This window comes from Barbus barbus (assembly GCF_936440315.1).
Source record: "Barbus barbus genome assembly, chromosome: 39".
Taxonomy (NCBI): Eukaryota; Metazoa; Chordata; class Actinopteri; order Cypriniformes; family Cyprinidae; genus Barbus; species Barbus barbus.
The window spans coordinates 411,705-432,665 of NC_136717.1; the positions used below are offsets into that span (position 1 = coordinate 411,705).

General features: G+C 41.6%; 1 protein-coding gene across 2 annotated transcripts; it reads left to right on the forward strand.

Annotated features, from left to right (window-relative positions):
• The first annotated feature begins 1,104 nt into the window (after positions 1–1,104).
• Positions 1,105–20,410, forward strand: LOC306858588 (protein kinase C and casein kinase substrate in neurons protein 2-like). 2 transcript variants are annotated; one of them, XM_079399181.1, is made up of 11 exons: positions 1,105–1,230; positions 10,258–10,313; positions 10,390–10,546; positions 12,799–13,034; positions 13,806–13,958; positions 15,489–15,664; positions 15,872–15,992; positions 16,744–16,868; positions 18,012–18,158; positions 18,407–18,600; positions 19,625–20,410. In XM_079399181.1, the coding sequence occupies exons 2-11, from the start codon at positions 10,260–10,262 to the stop codon at positions 19,732–19,734; spliced, it is 1,473 nt and encodes a 490-aa protein (XP_079255307.1). In that variant the 5' UTR covers positions 1,105–1,230; positions 10,258–10,259; the 3' UTR covers positions 19,735–20,410. The 2 variants fall into 2 exon arrangements, with proteins under 2 accessions (XP_079255307.1, XP_079255308.1); XM_079399182.1 differs by lacking the exon at positions 18,012–18,158 and having other exon boundaries at positions 1,107–1,230.
• Positions 20,411–20,961: the final 551 nt, after the last annotated feature.

Here is a 20,961-nt window from a genome sequence, read left to right on the forward strand (position 1 = left end):
TGTGAGTGTGTGTGTGTGTGTGGGTGTAAGTGAGTGAGTGTGTGTGTGTGTGTGTGTGTGTGTGTGTGTGAGAGTGTGGGTGTGAGTGAGTGAGTGAGTGAGTGAGTGAGTGAGTGTGTGTGTGTGTGAGAGACAGAGTGCAGGTGCTGTCAGTGGATTAAACACACTGCTGATGAAACACGAGCTCAGCTCTAATTCAGGACTGGAGGGAGAAACTCCTGAAATAGCTTGTATGAGACACACATGTGTGGTTTCTGCAGCTGCGCTCAACGCTCATGAGAGCAGAAACACATGAAGAAGAGCTACTGAAGAATACACAGAAAGAGAAGATCATGTGCTGTCTCATCTGTGCTTAGTACACACTACAGGAGACACCGGGGCAAGTTGTCACAGCGTCTTTAATATCTGTATACATGAGGTTTGCTGTGTTCATTTTATATCTACTGAATCCTGTCCTCCAAACTGAAATGTAATAACTTATTTGTGTAATATCTGCTGAGGAGCCCATGAACACAACTAACCTCACATAGTGTGACAACATGCCCCTCTGCTGTTACTTTATTTACTGATTTCTTCTGAGCAATATGAGGGAGAAGATGGCCTTTCAACACTAAACCTGTGTAATTATATACTGGGAGATACAGTACACACCTCAGGCCAGGGTTATTTCAAATACATCGTTTGTTAATGTTTAAAAATCATATTTTAAAGTCTCATTTAGCAGATCAGAGGTGTGTCATAAAATATAGATTTAAAAAATAAAGCAAATAAAGAGCGCTCTGTCATAGTTTCAGAGAATACGTTATTAAATGAAAATAGTCTCAGTTTGACATGAAAACAAACCTTTAATGTCCTCAAGATATCTCTGATCTATAATTGTTTTATATTAACTACACAGTAAACTTATTCTTTTCCAGGAAATAAAAAATATATATATCGAATATGAGATCGGTATGATTATGTTTTTAACCATTTCGATGGTTTTATTAGTGTGATGTTTACTTATTTACCTGTCGTAGTGCAGCTGTAATGTGAGTGTGTGTGTGTGTGTGTATATAGTGTGTGTGTGTATATAGTGTGTGTGTGTGTGTGTGTCTGGGAGGCGTGAGCAGGGGATGTGACGTCAGAGAGGCGCGCGGTCAGTCAGAAGTCGGTGAATATCGGTGAAACACGGAGAAAATCTCTCTCTCATCGACCCCGAGCGGCGGATCTGGACTGAAACACACTCAGGTAACGATAACCCCCCGCGATCACTGACACCGAGCCACCGGGCGACGCCTCGCGCACTTTTGACGCAGTCTGAGGAAACTTTCCTGGACGCGTTTGACGCGGACTCGCGCGAGCGATCGATCGCTGATTATTGATCATACGCTGTCTGTCATCATCACACATTTATTAATCATGAGGCGCTTTATGTCTTCATCTGAGCTTTAAAAGCGGCTTCCGTCTTCCTCGCGACGCTGTGAGCCGCTGAACGCGTTGAACGCGCGCGTCGTTCCCACGGATCGCGCTGGATTACGTTACACTATAAACACACACACACACACACACACACACACACACACAGCGCTAGATCTGTGTGTTCATAACTCCTATATAAAGCTGTGTGTGTGTGTGTGTGTGTGTGTGTGTGTGTGTGTGAGAGAGAGAGAGAGCAGCAGGGCGGGGCGCGCTCCCGCGGGTTCTCCGGAGGTGTTCTCGGTGTGATTTCTGTTCTTCTGGTAACTCTTGCTCTTTGATTCGGTTACTTTTGGTCTCCTTCAAGTCTCTGAAATGTGAAGTTGCCCCTGTGGCGTCATAACGCGGCACGGTGACGTCAAGAGTAAAGCGGCCCGCCTCGGTGGCGTCACAGGCGCGCGAGCCGGTTCATCCTTAAAAGTGTCGCTCTCAGTGTGTGTGTGTGTGTGTGTGTTATTGTGCTTCATGAGAGCACTCTGTGAAGAGTAGCTGGTGTGTGTTTCTTGTGGAAATACTCCTGAGGTGCTAACTGAGACTCATGGGATGCTGGAGGCTTACTGTCTGTGGATCAGGTTCAGATGATCTCTGAAGAGCAAACACTAGCGTGTCATTGACCACAGCGGACTCACTCACTCACTCACACAGACACACGCTCGCACACACGCTCGCTCGCTCACTCTCAACTCACTCACACACACACACACAGACTCACTCACTCATACACTCACTCTCAACACACACACTCACTCTCACACACTCACACACACGCTCGCACACGCGCTCGCTCACTCTCAACACACTCACTCACTCACACAGACACACGCTCGCGCTCACTCGCTCGCTCACTCTCAACACACTCACTCACTCACACACACAGACACACACACTCACTCACACACACAGACTCACTCTCACACACACTCACTCACTCTCACACTCTCACACACAGACTCACTAACACACACTCACTCACTCACTCACTCACACACACAGACACACTCACTCACAGACACAGACACACTCACTCTCACACACACACACACACAGACTCACTCACACTCACTCACTCTCAAACTCACTCACACAGACACACACACTCACTCACACAGACACACTCACTCACACACATACACAGACTCACTCGCGCAGAGACACACTCGCTCACACACACAGACTCGCGCACAGACACACTCGCTCACAGACACACGCTCACACACACAGACACACTCACACACACACAGACACACTCACTCGCGCACAGACTCACTCGCGCACAGACACACTCGCTCACATACACAGACACACTCGCTCACACACACGCTCACAGACACACTCACTCACTCACACACACACACGCACACAGACTCACTCACTCTCACACACTCACACAGACACACTCGCGCACAGACTCCCTCGCTCACAGACACACGCTCACTCACACACACACAGACAGACTCCCTCGCGCACAGACACACTCGCGCACAGACACACTCGCGCACAGACACACTCGCGCACAGACTCACTCGCTCACAGACTCACTCGCGTACAGACACACTCGCTCACACACAGACACACTCGCTCACACACTCGCTCACTCACTCTCAACACACACACTCACTCTCACACACTCTCACACAGACACACACAGACACACTCACTCACTCACACACACACACACACACACACAGACTCACTCACTCTCACACACTCACTCACACAGACACACTCACTCGCGCGCAGACACACTCGCGCACAGACTCCCTCGCGCACAGACTCCCTCGCGCACAGACTCCCTCGCGCACAGACACACTCGCGCACAGACACAGACTCACTCGCTCACAGACTCACTCGCGTACAGACACACTCGCTCACACACACACAGACACACTCACTCACACACACACAGACACACTCCCTCGTGCACAGACTCCCTCGCGCACAGACACACTCGCGCACAGACTCACTCGCTCACAGACTCACTCGCGTACAGACACACTCGCTCACACACAGACACATTCGCTCACACACTCGCTCACTCACTCTCAACACACACACTCACTCTCACACACTCTCACACAGACACACACAGACACACTCACTCTCACACACTCACTCACACAGACACACTCACTCGCGCGCAGACACACTCGCGCACAGACACACTCGCGCACAGACTCCCTCGCGCACAGACACACTCGCGCACAGACACAGACTCACTCGCTCACAGACACACTCGCTCACACACACAGACACACTCGCTCACACACTCGCTCACTCACTCTCAACACACACACTCACTCTCACACACTCTCACACAGACACACACAGACACACACACTCTCACACAGACACACACAGACACACACACTCTCACACACTCTCACACAGACACACACACTCTCACACACACGAGAGAGAGGTCAGTCATCTCATGGGTCAGACCGTGAAGAGAAGCAGCACAGGCCAGATTCTTACACATGTCAATTTCATGTGGTCTTGAAAAACATTTTAAGCTGTTTTCAGGAGAAACATCAGTTTACGGAGTCTAAAAATGTCATTTGGTGTAACCATAATGTAAAAAGTACTAACATAATTTATTTTCTACGTGTAAGATAAATACATGAAAACACTTTCTTTAAGTTTTGAGGGGAAAAAAACAAACTTGGAACTAAAGTACATTTTCATAATTAAACAATGACCACATATTGTAGTTTTATAAACATTTAATAATTATGTTTACAGGAAGTTTAACACCATTGAATGATGAACACTGAATTTGGCAGCACTAAAACACAAACTACATATACTGAAAAACTGAAATTTGAAAATTATTCAGGGTTATTATTGGTAACTAAAACAAACAAATATTAACTGACAAACAAAAAACACAACTGAAATTATTAAAAAAAAGCTTATTTAGCTAAATTATTTTATTTCTGCTACATTTCTCATTTACGTTTGGCGTTATCTTAACACACACACACACACACACACACACACAGTGTCAGTCAGCTGACCAATCAGATTCAAGCAGCAGCCTCTTCTGACCAATCAGACGGCCAGGATTCGATGGCTGCTGAATGAGTGTAGCTGCACAAGACTTTATTTATAACTGCTGACAGGAAGTGATTCAGGAAATGATGACGTAGGTCAGAGAACCCGTTTGAAAGCATGCAACTTAATACTTTTTGATTAAACCATTAAAATAGAAATCAGAATTATTAAAAAAAAAAAAGACAGAATTTGGGAAAGAATAAAACAAATGTCATAGGTATACAATGTATACAAGTTGTAATTTCACTGAATTAAACATTACTTTTTGATTTAAAATAGAAATTTAACATTGAAATGGAATCCAGAAAAAATAAAATAAAACAAAACACAGAATTTGGGGAATTTTTTTTAACTGATTTTATTGGGCCCTTAAAATAGTTATAGTTATATATTTATTATTATTATATTTTTTACTTTTAATATTTTGTTAATACATAAGTTTGATGACTTCAGTTATTTAGACATTCTTTTCTCAGAAAAATTAAACCACCGAGAAAAAAATTCACTGGGTCCTAAAAAATAATGTTTGTTAAACTTTTAATAAATTGATGTTAAGGTTTCCTGATTTAGATTTAGTTTTTTTTAGGTTTTTTTATGCTAAATAATTTAATACTTTTAATTTTGAAATGAATTTTTGGATACTAGAATTAGGTTTGAGCATTAAACTGTACTTTGTGAAAACAGCAGTGATCTGAGACTCTGTTGAGTGTTTAGGAGGATCATCTGTGTGTGTGTGTGTGTGTGTGTGTGTGTGACTGCATCAGTGTGTTGATGTTGGGTGATAAAGCACGAGTGACTCTGTTGTTCTTGCTCTGTTGAGTGAAGCACAATGACACTGCAGCAGAGATTGACCGCCCAGCAGCTTCTCGCTCGTACTGCTGCCTCACACACACACACACACACACACACACACACACACAGCAGATATATTAGCTCTGGCCACGTCAAGACTGACCTGCAAGTTCACATCCCTACAGGAGTTTTCCATTGGATTACAGCAGGAGTAAGCTCTGTGACCGGCAAATTCATGATAATCTGAAGCTGAACTACAGTCAGCAGAAGTGAAATCAGCTCTTTCAGTCTTTATTTGAGGTTTGAGTTAGAATTGTTTGCCAGAGTGTGATCATAAACTGCAGCAGTCGATGAGTTTGCTGTGTAGTGTCCCGACAGCCTCTGGAGTCCCAGTTAGACGCCTTCTCAGGACTTCATCAAAAGCTTTAATAAAATCACACGGCTTACTGATTTCATGCCGGAGAATTAAACGTGTAAATATCAGAGCTTGTGTTCAACACAGTCCTTATTAGGGTTGGGAATCAAAAATCACTTCCAATTCTAGAATCGGATACTTAAGGTCAGGAATCGGACACTTGCTGTAAAATTTCAATTTCAGTTCCACCCATCAATTCCAGTGTGAGCACCTTTTTTTTGAGGTGGCGAAAAGGGGCTGTTGTCATTCAAGAGATTGATCCAGTAATGAAACGAGGGAATCTTGAGTGATCATTGAATCATTCCATCAGGTTTTCTTTAGTTGTCTAATATTTGTTTTTCTTCAGGATTGTGAACCTCCATTTAAAAAGAGTCTGAATTAGGGCTGTTGTGATTCGTCGACTAGTCGATTATTAAAAATCGTCGACTTCATTTTGCTCGCGTCGACTAACCGGCAAAATACCGGAAGTGGTGCATTTCACAGACGAGAATCCATAAAACACATTATTAGACGATTTTTCAAGACTGCATTATATATTAAACCCATTTAAAAATCATTATTAAGCAGTATTGTGAATTCACAAACGCTATGATTTAATGAAATAATGATATGCGATGCAGTTCAGCACAGTATATGCTCTTTAATTATGTCCATGCGTGTAGTTAAGCTCCACAGAAACCGTTATTATTTACATGAGGAGCGACTCAAACTCATCTCTGCATGCTGTTCTGAGTTTGGGTTTATTATAACCTTCATCTGGGAACACAATGTGCAGCGTTTCATCAGATTTGTGAGGTAAATCATTTATAAATCTACTCAAACACAGGAGAATACATCGAGATTTCACAATAAAAGCTCAACCCTCACTCTGAGTTACACGGATAGATCTCCACATATTCATATAATTACAGCGGCTGTAGCATTTCTGTCCTAAAGAGATGGACAAATATTAAAGATTAAGAGTACGTTTGGATTAAATGGTGCTTGGTCAATATTAAACAGTAATGTGTAGGGCTGCAACTAACGATTATTTTGATAATCGATTAGTTGGCCGATTATTCTTTCGATTAATCGGATTAAAAAATATTGACCAAAAAAAAAACACTATTCCACATTCTGCCCAATGTCCTTCAAACAAACATGACAACTGAATGCTATGAAAACATACAGTGCTTAATTTATTAGACCACTTATCATAATAAAGAGAAAACATATTTTAGAAATTTGTCAAAAATTTGTTTACATTTAAAAATGTTATTGTCATTTATTAGACATAATAATAAAAAATGTCCTCATAACAGCTTGCATTCTTGCTGGTATTGTTTATGTACTTTTTGACTGCAATTGGGTATCGCGGAAAAAAAAATACTCAAATAAAAAATACAAGAAAAAATAAGTGCTCTGGTTTTCTTTCATAGATAACAGCAATAATGATATTATAGCATTAAAAATAGCCTACTACTGTTACTAAAGAGCTTACACATATTGGAGTACTAACCAGTACAGAAAGCCGAAAAATGATTTTGGTTATCACCAATACTGTTACTTTAGAGCAGCAGTGGCACAAACCTTACATAAACACATTGTTAAACTTACATAAATGTGTTAAGCATTGTAAAAATTGAATATAGTTTAAACCTCTATTAAAAATGAAAATAATAAAGATAATAATAAAGAGGAATAAAAACACAAACTCAGTGTTAACCAACAGGTAAGAGTAATGTTCTGCAGGAACTACTTTGATCACAGTCACCTCCTCATTTCTTTATCCTGTAAAAGGCCGTTATGGAGCGTCTCATGTTTATATTCAGACAGACAATTACACGCTGTTATCCCTTTAAAGTTCCTACTCTCATAAAATATTTTAATTTATTTTAAACCTTAAATTAACTTTCAACAACAGATAATTCAGCACAGTGGATATGTTTGCGCTGAAAAGCCTATTAATTGTCTCCCTCTCTACTGTGTTCTGTCCGTCCGCCGCGCCGGCGCTCATTCGGTATTTTAAACTTAACACAGACTGTCAGGACGGACCTTTATGCAAAAATGGAAATGCTCGCGTGAATTTGTGGCATTTATAGATAAGGATATGACCGTAAACTGAACGTTTTTGCGCTGAGGACGCACACGCATCTGTCAAAGCGCCTGACAGGGCAAGCCATTACTCTTATGCATTAACTTAAAGCTTAAAATAAAGAATTATCATATTTTGGGCAGCTTGGATCACGTGCTTCTCCGGCAGAATCTCATTCTGTTTCCTCCACTATTTTTAGATGCATTTTGTCCATAGAAATGCATTATTCAGTGCCGTAATTTGACTAACCAGCTGAAGTTGGACGTGCACTGTGGGCAGACCCGATTAATCGATAATGAGAATCGTTGTCGATGATTTTCATAATCGATCATAATCGATTTTATCGATTAGTTGTTGCAGCCCTAGTAATGTGTAATAATAATCACCAGCCCGTCGTCGCCGCTGCAGGTCTTTGTTGTGATGCGTAATCTACACTAACTCTATTGTTTAGAATAAAATAGTTGATTTTTTTTGTGGGAAATTAGTCGTTTAGATTAATCGATTAATGGAAAAATGAGTCGTTAGATTAATGGAAATAAATAGTGGTTAGTGGCAGCCCTAGTCTGAATGTATCCAGAATGTGCGGCTCTGTTTTACGCACTGTCCAGCTTTTCTGTAGCCGGCTGATTTTTCTTCATGGTATTCAGCAGCAATTAAATGTTTTGCAAAAAGAGACACAGAACAAATGTTTGCTATCTAAATGTTTGACTTGTTTTTTTTTTTAACCACACTGGAATGGAAACTGGGAATCGATAGGAATCTGAGTTGATCAAATTCAAACGATACTCAGCTCTAGACCTTATTTCAGCCATTGAACCAAAACCCCTCTGACTTGAGGATGATGGAAGCGGAAGTGCTAAAACGCCAGCTCGTTTCCAGCTTTGACCTCCAGGATAAGTCCTCGCTGCAGTGCCCATTACTATATAACACAGACAGCAGAGCCACACACACGGTGAACGCAGCAGTCACCGAGTAACACACTCGAGCGGTTTGTGCTGTCGTCACCTCAGCGTGATACGAGCCTGCGTCGCTCACTGTCTTCAGCTGATTTGAGCCGTCTGTCTCTTTAAGAGAGCACTGAGATCCAGAAGTTTCCCTGTTCCTCTTTCACACCGTGAGATCTGATTATGTAATGCTGCTGGAGTTATGCACTCATGGAAACTATGAGTTTGCTCTGTGTGTGTGTGTGTGTTAAAGCAGCTTACGGCAGCTCAGGAACGCTGCGGGAAGAATGACAGGAATTTCCATCACTTCCCTGGAAAGAGTGTGCTCATGTTCAGCTGGAGCGTTTCTCTTCAGGTTTTCAGTCTTTCCCTCTCCTGGAGTTTCAGTACAGATTCAGTGCTGTATCACACACTCGGGCTGAACGTTAAACACCGGTTCTCAGCTCCTGAACATCTGTAAGACACTGATGCTGTTTACTTTAGTGTACTTTACTATAGTTCGTGAGCTGTTCGCTCTAGTGATTCACAAGCAAACGACTCCTACGAGGCGCATCGTTTTAATGAATTAGCCCTATAGATCTAATGACTGAATGAATGCAATTATGCAGATTTGTCAGCACATTAATGGCAATCTGATTATAAAATGGATGAGACCTGTGACAGATGCCAAGCAGATAAAACCGTAAATAAAAAGATCAGTTGAATGCAGGTTGTCCCACAATGAAGATGGCAAAAGAAAAGTTTGTTTAGAACTGAAGTCTAAAAGTGTATTAACATATCTTTAAGATTTCTGTAGAGTCACACAAACATCAGGAAAAAACACAAGAAGTGCTTTTTCCTCATTTTAAACCGTCACCATTGTCACATAACGCAACAAAGATTGCTAAAGTCAACAGATTTGACTAATAGAGCTACCAGTCTCTGTGAAAATAACATCATGATGCTGTCAGCTTTCTGAAGAACTAAAGAAGATCTGATGGAATGATTCAGTGACTCGCCCCAGACTCCCTTGATTCATTTCTGGATGAGTCAGTGTTTTTGAATGAAAGATTCAAAGACAAATATATTTTTAACAGCCCCTTTTCACCACCTAACTCGCACTGGAATTGAAATCTTAATTTTACAACAAGTGTCCGATTCCTGACCTTAAGTATCTGATTCTGGAATTGGACTTGATTTTCGATTCCCAACCCTACTTTTGTTTCTGACCCAGTTTTCATTCATTTCTTTTCTGTTTTTACATTTACATTGAGCAGTTTTATATCCAGATGTATTATCTAATATTTGTGTAACTTTTTTATAAGATGTATTTTCAGCCAGCATCATTACTCCAGTCTTCAGTGTCACATGATCTTCAGAAATCATTCTGATATGCTGATTATCAATGTTGAACACAGTTGTGATGCACAATATTTTTGTGTAAACTGAGTTTTCAGGATTTTTTGACGAATGAAAAGGACCTAATTTATTTGTCACAGAAATCTTTTGTGAACCTCATCCTCTTGTTGTTGTGGTTTCAGCCATGTCAGACTTGACCGACTCTCTGGTGGACGTCTCCAGCGACAGCTTCTGGGAGGTGTGTATCGCTCACCTGTGCGTGTTTCTCTGCTAGCGTTGTGTGTTTGTAACGCTCACGTGTCTCCCTCTGTCAGGTGGGCAACTACAAGCGGGCGGTGAAGCGCGTGGACGATGGGAACCGGCTGTGTAACGACCTGATGAACTGTCTGCACGAGCGCGCACGCATAGAGAAGAGCTACGCCACGCAGCTCACCGAGTGGGCCAAGCGCTGGAGGCAGCTGGTGGAGAAAGGTGAGCACAAACACACACTGATCCACCAAAGCTCACAGCTGCGTCTGAGGAAGTTCAGGGGCTGACGCTGTGGTCACTGAGTGTGACCTCACTTCCCATAACAGGCTGCTGGTGGGATTGTGGATCATCTGAGGAAACCGTATCGTGTGGAAGTGAAAGCCAAGCTGTGCTTCTCGAGAGGGAACCGTGATCACACATACATGACTCTCAGTGTAATATGAGATCTGTGTGTTTAGAAGCTGAAACTACCACTAACAGGACTGAGAACGTCAAACTACACGCCGTACGAGTCACGACAGGCTCCACTAACTCATTTCAAGCACTGCTGCTCATGTTTTTCACTTATTCTTTCTAAAAAAAAAACCATGACCGGATTATGAAGAACAATCAGAATCTAGAGTCTGTTTTGTAATATTAATATGAATGTTTTTGAACTCATGAAGTAAATCAGTTTATAGACTGAATCATTCATTTGATTATAACTGATTAAGAGTTGATTCAATAATAGCCCGTTTGACCAGGAGAATTGACTAGTGTTAATAACTGTGGCTCGTCGTTCAGTAGTAATGATGTGAATCTTTGAGGACTTTGCTGCAGATGTTCAGGACAGATCTCTGGCTCTTGTATCAGCGTTGTGTAATGATGATCCAGATATCATGGCAGTGCTGTTTCTTGGGTTCATAACAGTCCTGTATCCAGCTAGCTCAGTTTGCACTCAGCATTGTTCCCTTCAGTTCAGTTTATCAGTTCTTCATGCAGTGTAGTGACATGCTGTGTTGATTCTTGATAACGCACACACAGTTGTCATGCAGATTCTGGTGTTAGCTTCATGTCTTTGTTTAGCTAAAGACTGTGTTTAAATGTGGCCGCGATAGGAGAGTCTACACCAAGGTGTTTCCGCTTTCTTTCGTACCTTGTGGCTAATGTTGCACTTTTCTGCTCGCACTTCAAGCTACTTCAAACTCTCTGGTGAGGCTCTCTCAAGCCAGCGTCACAGACACACCTTTTAGTTATGTATTGTGAATATTTCAAATCAAAATTTAAATCAATATCACATGATGATGTTTTAATGGCTAGGCCATAAACAACTTATCAGTAATGAAAATGAAATGCTTCATATCTACAAGCTGAGTCAAGCCAGATAATACATACAAAATTAACTAATATACACAAAATGTTCAGAGCAGGGGTGTCCAGTCATGCTCCTGGTGGGCCAATTATCCTGTGTATTTTAACCAGCTCCAAAACACCAGCTGGACGTTTCTAGTAATCCTGAAGGCTTTGATAAGCTGGTTAAGGTGTGTTTGATTAGGGCTGCTCAATCAATAACAATTCTGATCGCGATTACAATTACAGATGCCACACTTACATAATCGATTTACATAAAGTGGCAATTAATCGTTCACAGTCCACTTGTGTTATTCTGCATGCTTCAGATGTGTTTTGTTCTTTCTTTAGGTTATCTTAAGGGTTTTTCCATTGTTTTAATTTTAGTTTTAGTATAACATTATAATACCATTAATATTTTTACGTTTTGTTTATTTAAAGAAGAAACCAATCCAAAGTATTTTTGACATTTGAGGCTTAAGACTATAGAAAAAGCAATAAAAGTTTTTCAGTTAGTGTTTTCAGCTTGTTTATTGTCATAGAAATATGGCATTCAAACAATGGTATAGTCCTAAACATCATTCATTGTAAATTGTGATAATCGTAATTTATAGTCACAATTACAATTTCAAGGGAATAATCAACACAATTTTCATCATAAATGTGCAGCCCGTGGCTGTAGCTAAACTCTGCAGGACCCTCTGGGATCAGGTTTGGACACCCCTGATTTAGAGTGTATGCCTCAGTCGGTTAGTAGTAGTTTGTTAGTAGTGAGACCTTCATGTTCGCCAAACACTTACTAATGTGTCCAGATGAGCAGATTCTGCTTAATCTCAGTTCTGCTCACTTGAGGGTAGGTCATCCACAGCTGGTCCGTCGGGAGTGTATATAGCAGGGGATGAGCCTGCAAGACCACACACCATGAGAATATCAGCGGGCCCAGGACCAAACCCTGTGGTACTCCTGGGAAACTAATGTCGGTCAATGTTGTTTTTGAAAAGTGCTTGTGACCCAGAGGTGTTTTCGTGTCTCAGATCAGCTTATTAGTAGCAAACAGGACAACACGTGGATGAAGTAGCACAAAGCAGCAGTATCATTGGATCTGATCATCTGAATAAAGGTCTTGTCTGTGTCGTCTCCTCTAGGGCCTCAGTATGGGACGGTGGAGCGAGCGTGGTTCGCTCTGATGACCGAGGCCGAGAAGGTGAGTGACCTGCACATGGAGGTGAAGGCTGCTCTGATGGCCGAGGACTTGGAGAAAATCAAGAACTGGCAGAAGGACGCTTACCACAAACAGATGATTGGTGGCTTCAAGGAGACCAAAGAAGCAGAAGATGGCTTTCGCAAGGCACAGAAACCCTGGGCAAAGAAACTCAAGGAGGTACAAGCACACCAACTGCACACAGCCAGCAAACACGGGCTTAACGCTGTCAGGAAGCTTCGGGATATGTGGTAGCGTTAACAAAAGCCTTCATTAAATATGGGTGTGTTCAACTTATTTGCATTTGAGACTGTTTAGCACATCACCCACAAAGCATTGCACTCAGTTTGCTGGACTGTTACATTTGATCAGCGAGAAAGATGTTAATTAATAAATAGTTATTTTGTTATAATAAATATGACTTTATTTACTATCCCCACCACCAAACCAGCAGGACCATAATTATTGTACTTCAGATTCCTTATTACTTATGATTCCTTAAAATTATAAAGTTTCTTATTCCTTAAAAGTCCTTAAATAATTCTTGAAAACAATCTTTCTTCTTATAATTCCTTAACAAATTGCTTAAACAAAAAATTCTAACCCTGATTCCCTTCAATCTTTCTACCTCTGATTTCTTAAATGATCTTTTTAAGGGCATTTTTTTAAATTATCTGAGTCACTTTGGATAAAACTGTAAATAATTCTAATGAATAATAAATAAGCATTACATCTGTCAGTGCAGTCATGAGAAGGAAGATGCAGGCTTGAGAAGGATTTGAGGGCTTGAGTGTAAATTTTATCTGTTCTGTCAAGCGTGTGAGATTGGTGTGGCCCAAAAACATCTGCCAGGTGTCCATCCATGCGTGCATGCACTCTGTGCTGTTGTTCTCTGATGCATTATGAATACGTTACTGTGGTATGTTTGGCTCACTGTAATGATGCTGGCAGGTGGATGCGATGAAGAAGGGCTACCACAACGCCTGTAAGGAGGAGAAAACCGCCACCAGCCGAGAGAATTCAAGCAAGCTGGACAATAACAACCCAGAGGCCCAGAAGAAGCTGCAGGAGAAAGTGGAGAAGTGCCAGCAGGAAGTTCAGAAGGTCAGCGGTTTCTTCAGCCACAAACCGCCTCTCTGTGACGTGCCTTTAAGACTTCTGTGTGCTAATGAGCTCTGTTGAATGGTTAACTGCTTCACTTGACATGAGATGAACCTCAAACTCTTATTTTAAAATGATAAGAGTTATCATGTAAGCCTTGTAATATCTCATGTTTTGATTATGATTGGAGTGGCAGCGCTATGACAGGTCTTGTGTTTTCATGGTTCGGTCTCTTTCAATGACAGTCTTTTCACTTGGTGGCCATATTTGCAGAGCCTCCAGGCAGCTGTTTCAATAAGCTTGCATCTGCTTGAATAGAAAAACCATAAACTCTTATGTAAATATCATATCATATTTAAAATGAACTCTCTTAAACGTTGTTTTTATGCTCAAATAGCATTTAAAAAGAGCGTATTTCATATTCATTATTTCACATTGGCAGCAAAATTGAACTCTTAAAGTCATTGCACACTGAGTCCCAAATTTTCGTATGCGTTTTTCCAGGTTTTTTTTTTGCATCAATGCATGCTACGGATGCGAAAACGCAGAATATCGAACCTGACCCAATTTTTTTTATGACGGACGAACGTTTCGGAGGCAGTGTGTAAACATGATTGACACAACGTGAGGTCGTATTTATTTCTTAACGTGCACAAACTTCAGACGAAGGTTTCTGACTCCGTGTGCAATGACCTTTATAAATGTTAGGCTCAAATAGTGTTAAAAGGACATATATTTGAAGTGAAGTGACATACTGCCAAGTATGGTGACCCATACTCGGAATTCGTGCTCTGCATTTAACCCATCCAACGTGCACACACACACACACACACACACACAGCAGTGAACACACACACACCGTGAACACACACACACCGTGAACACACACACACCGTGAACACACACACCGTGAACACACACCCGGAGCAGTGGGCAGCATTTATGCTGCAGCGCCCGGGGAGCAGTTGGGGGTTCGGTGCCTTGCTCAAGGGCACCTCAGTCGTGGTATTGAGGGTGGAGAGAGCGCTGTACATTCACTCCCCCCACCTACAATCCCTGCCGGCCGGGGACTCGAACCCACAACCTTTGGATTACGAGTCCGACTCTCTAACCATTAGGCCACGACTTCCCATTTCAATAGTGCATTTCAAATTAACAATAAAATAGTTTAAAATAACAAATAGTTTTTACTCTCAAATAGCCTATATGAGAGTAAAAATATATATTTTGCACTTTAGCATTATAAATTAGCAACTAAATCTCACATTAAGTGTATCATAAATGCTTAGTGTTAGAAAATTGTATATTTTACATTTCAATAGCATTTCAAATCAGAAACAACATCTGTCATGAACGGTCTCATAAATGTTGTTTTTATGCCAAAATATAGCTTTAAAAATATATTTGATTTATACAATAACATTTCAAATTAACTGCAAAGTCAGTCATGAACTGTCTCATATTGTTTTTACATTAAAAAGCATATATTTCAGGTTGGTCCAACTAATCCAAGCTGTTTGTGTGGCGTTTCAGACGAAGGAGCGCTACCAGAAGTCTCTGGAGGAGCTGGATAAGGTGACCCCTCAGTACATGGAGAACATGGAGCAGGTGTTTGAACAGTGGCAGCAGTTCGAGGACAAGAGACTGCGCTTCTTCAAAGAGCTGCTGCTGAGCGTCAAGCAGCACCTCGACCTCTCCTCCAATCACAAGTGAGCACCTGTCCTCATCTCATCTACAGATCCATGCCTGGGTGTAGGCCGGAGGGCGGTTTGTTGTCATTTGCATAGAGAAGCATGGGAGCGCTGTTATTGAGACCAGCATGCAAAGCGCTCCGATGAGTCACCCTCCAGCTATGATAGTCTGCTAGTTATTATTCTCACACACATGACGGCGTGTTAAACGTCTCTCTCCTTCAGGTTCTCCACCGTCTATCACACACTGGAAGACACCATCCAGGCAGCCGACGCTCAGGAGGACCTCAAGTGGTTCCGCTCCAGCCACGGGCCCGGCATGCCCATGAACTGGCCTGAGTTTGAGGTACGAGACCCACACAGAGCCGCAGGGAGCTCCAGACACATGTGACCTCCTCCTGCGGATCACAAAACATACAGAGAACATGAACAGGGCTGGCAAACACCAGAAATGACCATAACAGTGTCATGGCAACAGTTCACCAGCACAAATGAGATTTAACAGCTCTGGAGGAGGAAAGATTTTCAGTTGAAATCATGAGATACTGTCATAATTATGAGCTAAAAAGCCAAAAGAACGAGATAAAAAGCCAATATCGTGAGATATTAAGTCATAATTATAACATGGCTAAATGTAACTTATTACGTTGAAATCATCAGATACTGCCATAATTATAAAACACTAAGCCATAATTATGAGATGAATAGTCAAAAGAATGAGTCAAAATCATGAAATATTAGTTATAAGTGTAAAAAGCTGAATGTAATTAAAAGAGTTGAAATCCTGAGGTACTAAAGTTGAAATTGAGAAGTCAAAATCCTGAAATGCAGTCATTATGAGATACTAAGTCCATGGTGGAGGGAAAGATTTTCCTGAATTTGAGTCCGTTCCTCACACAAAGCATGGTATGAGTTCACAAGCGTTAGAAGGACTACTCGTATCATATTCATGCTGCTTTGTCATTTTGGAGTTTGATCTCCATCCACTCTGACTGTGTGAAACCAGAAGATTAAAGCTGTTTCACACATGATTAGAAAAGACATGAAGGGCCGTGTGTGTGTGTGTGTGTGTGTGTGTGTGTGTGTGTGTGCTGCAGGAATTGTCCATGGACTTGAACCGAACGCTCAGTCGACGAGAAACCAAGAGGAAGCACACTGATGGAGTGACTCTGACGGGGATCAGTCAAACCACAGAACAGGCCTCAAAACCCAGCAGCAGCAGGTGAGCAGTGTGTGTGTGTGTGTGTGTGTGTGAGATCAGTGTGCTCAGATGCATGTTACAGTGTTTGTGATTGAGCATATTAAACACCAGACCAAACCTCAGAGCCCAGCATGTTTTCTCCTCGCTGACTCTGACATTTGACCTCTGGTGTTTCCTGTTCCTGAGCCACTGCTGCGTGAGCTTCTCCTGGGGCTCATTTACATAAACAGCACAGAAATGCTTTCGGGGAAACAAATGTGTGGGAGCCCGTTTCTGCCACCCAAGCATACATTGGTCAATTATAATTGTAAAGTTGAAAAGTCAAAATCATGAGATACTAAACCGGGATTTATTAGATATAAAATTTAAATTATGAGCTATAAAGGTGAAATCCTGAGCTACTGTAGTTATTTTGACGGAAAAATCAAAATTGTGACATCATGTAGTAATTATGAGAGCGTTGGAATTATGAGATACTACATCATAATCATGAGATGAAGGCAAAATCCTGAGATAATGTCATAATTCTGAGAAAATTATGTAATTGTGAGATATTAAGTCATAATTGAGGAAACTCAATTAACTCCAAATTATGATACTAAAAAGTCAAAATTGTGAGATACTGTCATTAATATGAGAATAAATTCGACTTGTGAGATACTAAATTATAATTGTTTTTAGTCTTTTTTTTTTTTTTTTACTTATCTCAAGCTTTACTGTTCATCTCAATTATGATTTTATCTCATAATTTCAGTTTTTAATCGTGTAATTTTGACATGTGTCTCATAATTAATGACAGCATGTCATAATTTTGACTTGACCTCAGGTGCCGTTTTATCTGCCTGCTTTGATTGAAGCGAGTATGACTCCTGATATGGAGTTGCTGTGTTTTCTTCAGTCAGATCAGGTGCACATGAGGAGTCAACGAGCGTTTATAAACACACACCATGTGATGTCTGTTCATCTGAAACCAGTTCTGTCAGTTTAGCATCTGACGCTAGCGCTCCCTCTGCTGAGTCACACCTGTTTGTCTGTTAGCGCCGGCTCTGGTGACGTGTGAAATATCATGTGAATAGAGCCGTGTGATTGGCTGAGCCGAGTCATGTCTGGTGTGTGTGTGTGTGTGTGTGTGTGTGTGATGTAACGCTGTCTCTGTGTTGTTAGCGTGGCTGTGCCCAGTAGCTCAGAAGCAGCATGCTTGAACCCGTTTGATGAGGATGATGATGGCGAGGATGAGGAAGAGCCGGCGGAGGTGGAGCGGCCCAAGAGCAGCCCGGTCGTGGTCAAACGAGAGGAAGTGACCGCACAAACGTTGGTGACCTCACAGCCTCTGTCTCTGTCTGTCTGCTTGTGTTTCTGCTGCTGCTGGTTTCTTTCAGGTCCTGTGTGTGTCTCTGCATGGCTTCGCAGCGGCTCACAGCCTCACGTGGCACACGCTGGCTCAGACTGGGCGGCAGCGGCAGGAGTGTCACGTGCGGTCGAGCCGCTCTGGGTCTGTCCGCTGCTCTCTGTCCTCTGGGTTTGACTCTGTCTGAGCTGTGTGGTGTTTCCTCTCTCAGCACTGCTGCAGCGGAGAAGACGACGCCGGCGGACGCCTCTGATGAGGAGGCTGGGAATCCCTTCGCTAACGCTAATGCTAATGCTAACGGCAATCCGTTCGAGGACGAGCCGTCTTCACTGGAGCTGTGCGTGCCGGTGCGAGCCTTATACGACTACGACGGACAGGAGCAGGACGAGCTCAGCTTCAAAGCAGGTGTGAGCAGTAACTGTCATCTGGATTACGACCTTTATTTTAAGGTGTCCTTGTTGCATGTTACATGTATTTACTACTCTAATTACCATTAATTATGCATATTTACATGCAAGTAACCCTTATCCAAACCATAACCATATATGTGTCCCTGCAGCACAAAAGCAGTCATGAGTAACACAGGTATATTTGTAGCAATAGCCAACAATACATTGTATGGATCAAAATTATACATTTCTCTTTTATGCCAAAAATCATTAGGATATTAAGATCATGTTCCATCAAGATATTTAGTAAATTTCCTACCGTAAATATATCAAAACTTCATTTTTGATTAGTAATATGCATTGCTAAGAACTTCATTTGAACAACTTTAAAGGAGATTTTCTCAATATTTAGATCATAACAAACCATGCATCAATGGACAGATTATTTATTCCGCTTCAGATGATGCATCAATCTCAATTTCAGAAAACTGATCCTTACGCCTGGTTTTGTGCTCCAGGGTCACATTTATATTTTGTGGCGCAGCACAAGTTGACACAAGTGCATAACCAGGATATAAACCATAGTCTAAAGTCTCTACAGGTGAATAGTGTTACCAGTATATCATCTAGAAGCAGTCTGATTATATTATCTTACACGTGTTTACGTCACTAACTACAGTCAAACCAACACCTATTCAGACACATCTCACATATCATCATAGCTTAGAAAGTGGTAATAAAATAAGAGAAGAACGCAGAGTTAAACTAGAACACATTCATCTTGATTAATGGCAGAAAACTTTGAAACACAACATGGTCCGGTCAAAGTGTCAAATTTTTAGTCCCAGTATCAGTTTTTCTGGTAGTCCACTTTATGAAGAATGTTTGGGTATAATACGTCACAGTTGACTGAACTATAGTGTCCTGCACCCACTCGAAAGGAATCTGTATAATTTCTGGTTTGCCTGAACAAGTTTTGTGGTGTAATGGGGGTCGGATCCCAGTTTGTGAGTGGTCTGACGGTTGTGTTGTGATGTCAGGGGATCAGCTGATGAAGATGAGCGAGGAGGATGAGCAGGGCTGGTGTACAGGACGCCTGAGCGACGGCACCGTCGGCCTCTACCCCGCCAACTACATGGAGGACCTGTGACCCCCGCGGCATGATGGGACACACGGCAGACCTCTAAAGCAGTCACACTAGAGCTGGCTTCATCAGAAACAGACGTGTGCTCAGGGTCAGCTGTATTTTAAAGAGATTTTTACCAATGCTGTTTGCTTTTAGGAACATGGATGGACACGATGATTTTATGGCTCTGACCTGTTGAAATGAGCCGGCTGCACCTGACCTCTGACCCCTGCGGCTGTGTTTGAGTGTGTGTTTAAGATGAGGGTCGGTCAGGTCGGCTGGATCTGGACGTGCACTGGATGACATGCTGTAGAGTGCCTCATATATCTATATATTACTGAGTGTGTGTGTGTGTGTGTGTGGCTTGATGAACTCTCCCAGAGCACAGATGTGTGGTCACTCTGAGAATGTTACGGCACATGAATGTTGAGGTGTGTAAATATGAGTCTGACGCCCGAGTCTGGTTTCTCTCAGGTGTCAATGGGTTAAATACAGTTACAGGTGCAGTTCAGTTCAGTTCAGGGTGTGTGTGGTGCCATGTGTTTCACAGTTGTTCAGCGCTGAAATGGATTGAATGAGTTAAATATTGCTGTTCAGGTGACGTGTTTGGTTTGTCACATGACCAAACTCAGTTACACACTTTATTGGAGTTTATTCACTTTTGTATATTGTCAAGCTTATAATAAATGAATTGGTTACATTTCTTGATTTATTCTTTTACTGTTAAAAAAAACAACTATATATACACAAACACACATATATAACTTTTTTCCTTTATTTTAATTTCTTCATGTTTGACAATAGCCAACATTAAATATATATATCTGTCCCTGGAGCACAAAAGCAGTCATAAGTAGCACAGGTGTATGGGTCAAAATGATCAATTATTCTTTTATGACAAAAATCATTAGGATATTAAGATCATGTTCCATGAAGATATTTAGTAAATTTCCTACCGTAAATATATCAAAACGTCATTTTTGATTAGTAATATGCATTGATAAGAACTTAATTTGAACAACTTTAAAGGAGATTTTCTCCCCTCAGATTCCAGATTTTCTAATATTGTCCGATCATAACAAACCATACATCAATGGAGAGATTATTTACTCAGATGATGATGATGCATGAATCTCAGTTTCAGAAATTTCTTATGACTGGTTTTGTGCTCCAGGGTCAAAAATAATTACATGACAAGCAAATGAAAGTAATTAAATGATTAATGTGTTGTAGTTTGTGCTGCTGTTATGT

Bases quoted from the DNA above. Each gene is read 5' to 3' on its own strand.
- LOC306858588 (XM_079399181.1), top strand. From the start codon at position 10,260: ATGTCAGACTTGACCGACTCTCTGGTGGACGTCTCCAGCGACAGCTTC. The intron at 10,314-10,389 runs GTGTGTATCGCT...TCCCTCTGTCAG, and splicing joins CCAGCGACAGCTTCTGGGAG to GTGGGCAACTACAAGCGGGC. The intron at 18,159-18,406 runs GTTGGTGACCTC...TTCCTCTCTCAG, and splicing joins GAGGAAGTGACCGCACAAAC to CACTGCTGCAGCGGAGAAGA.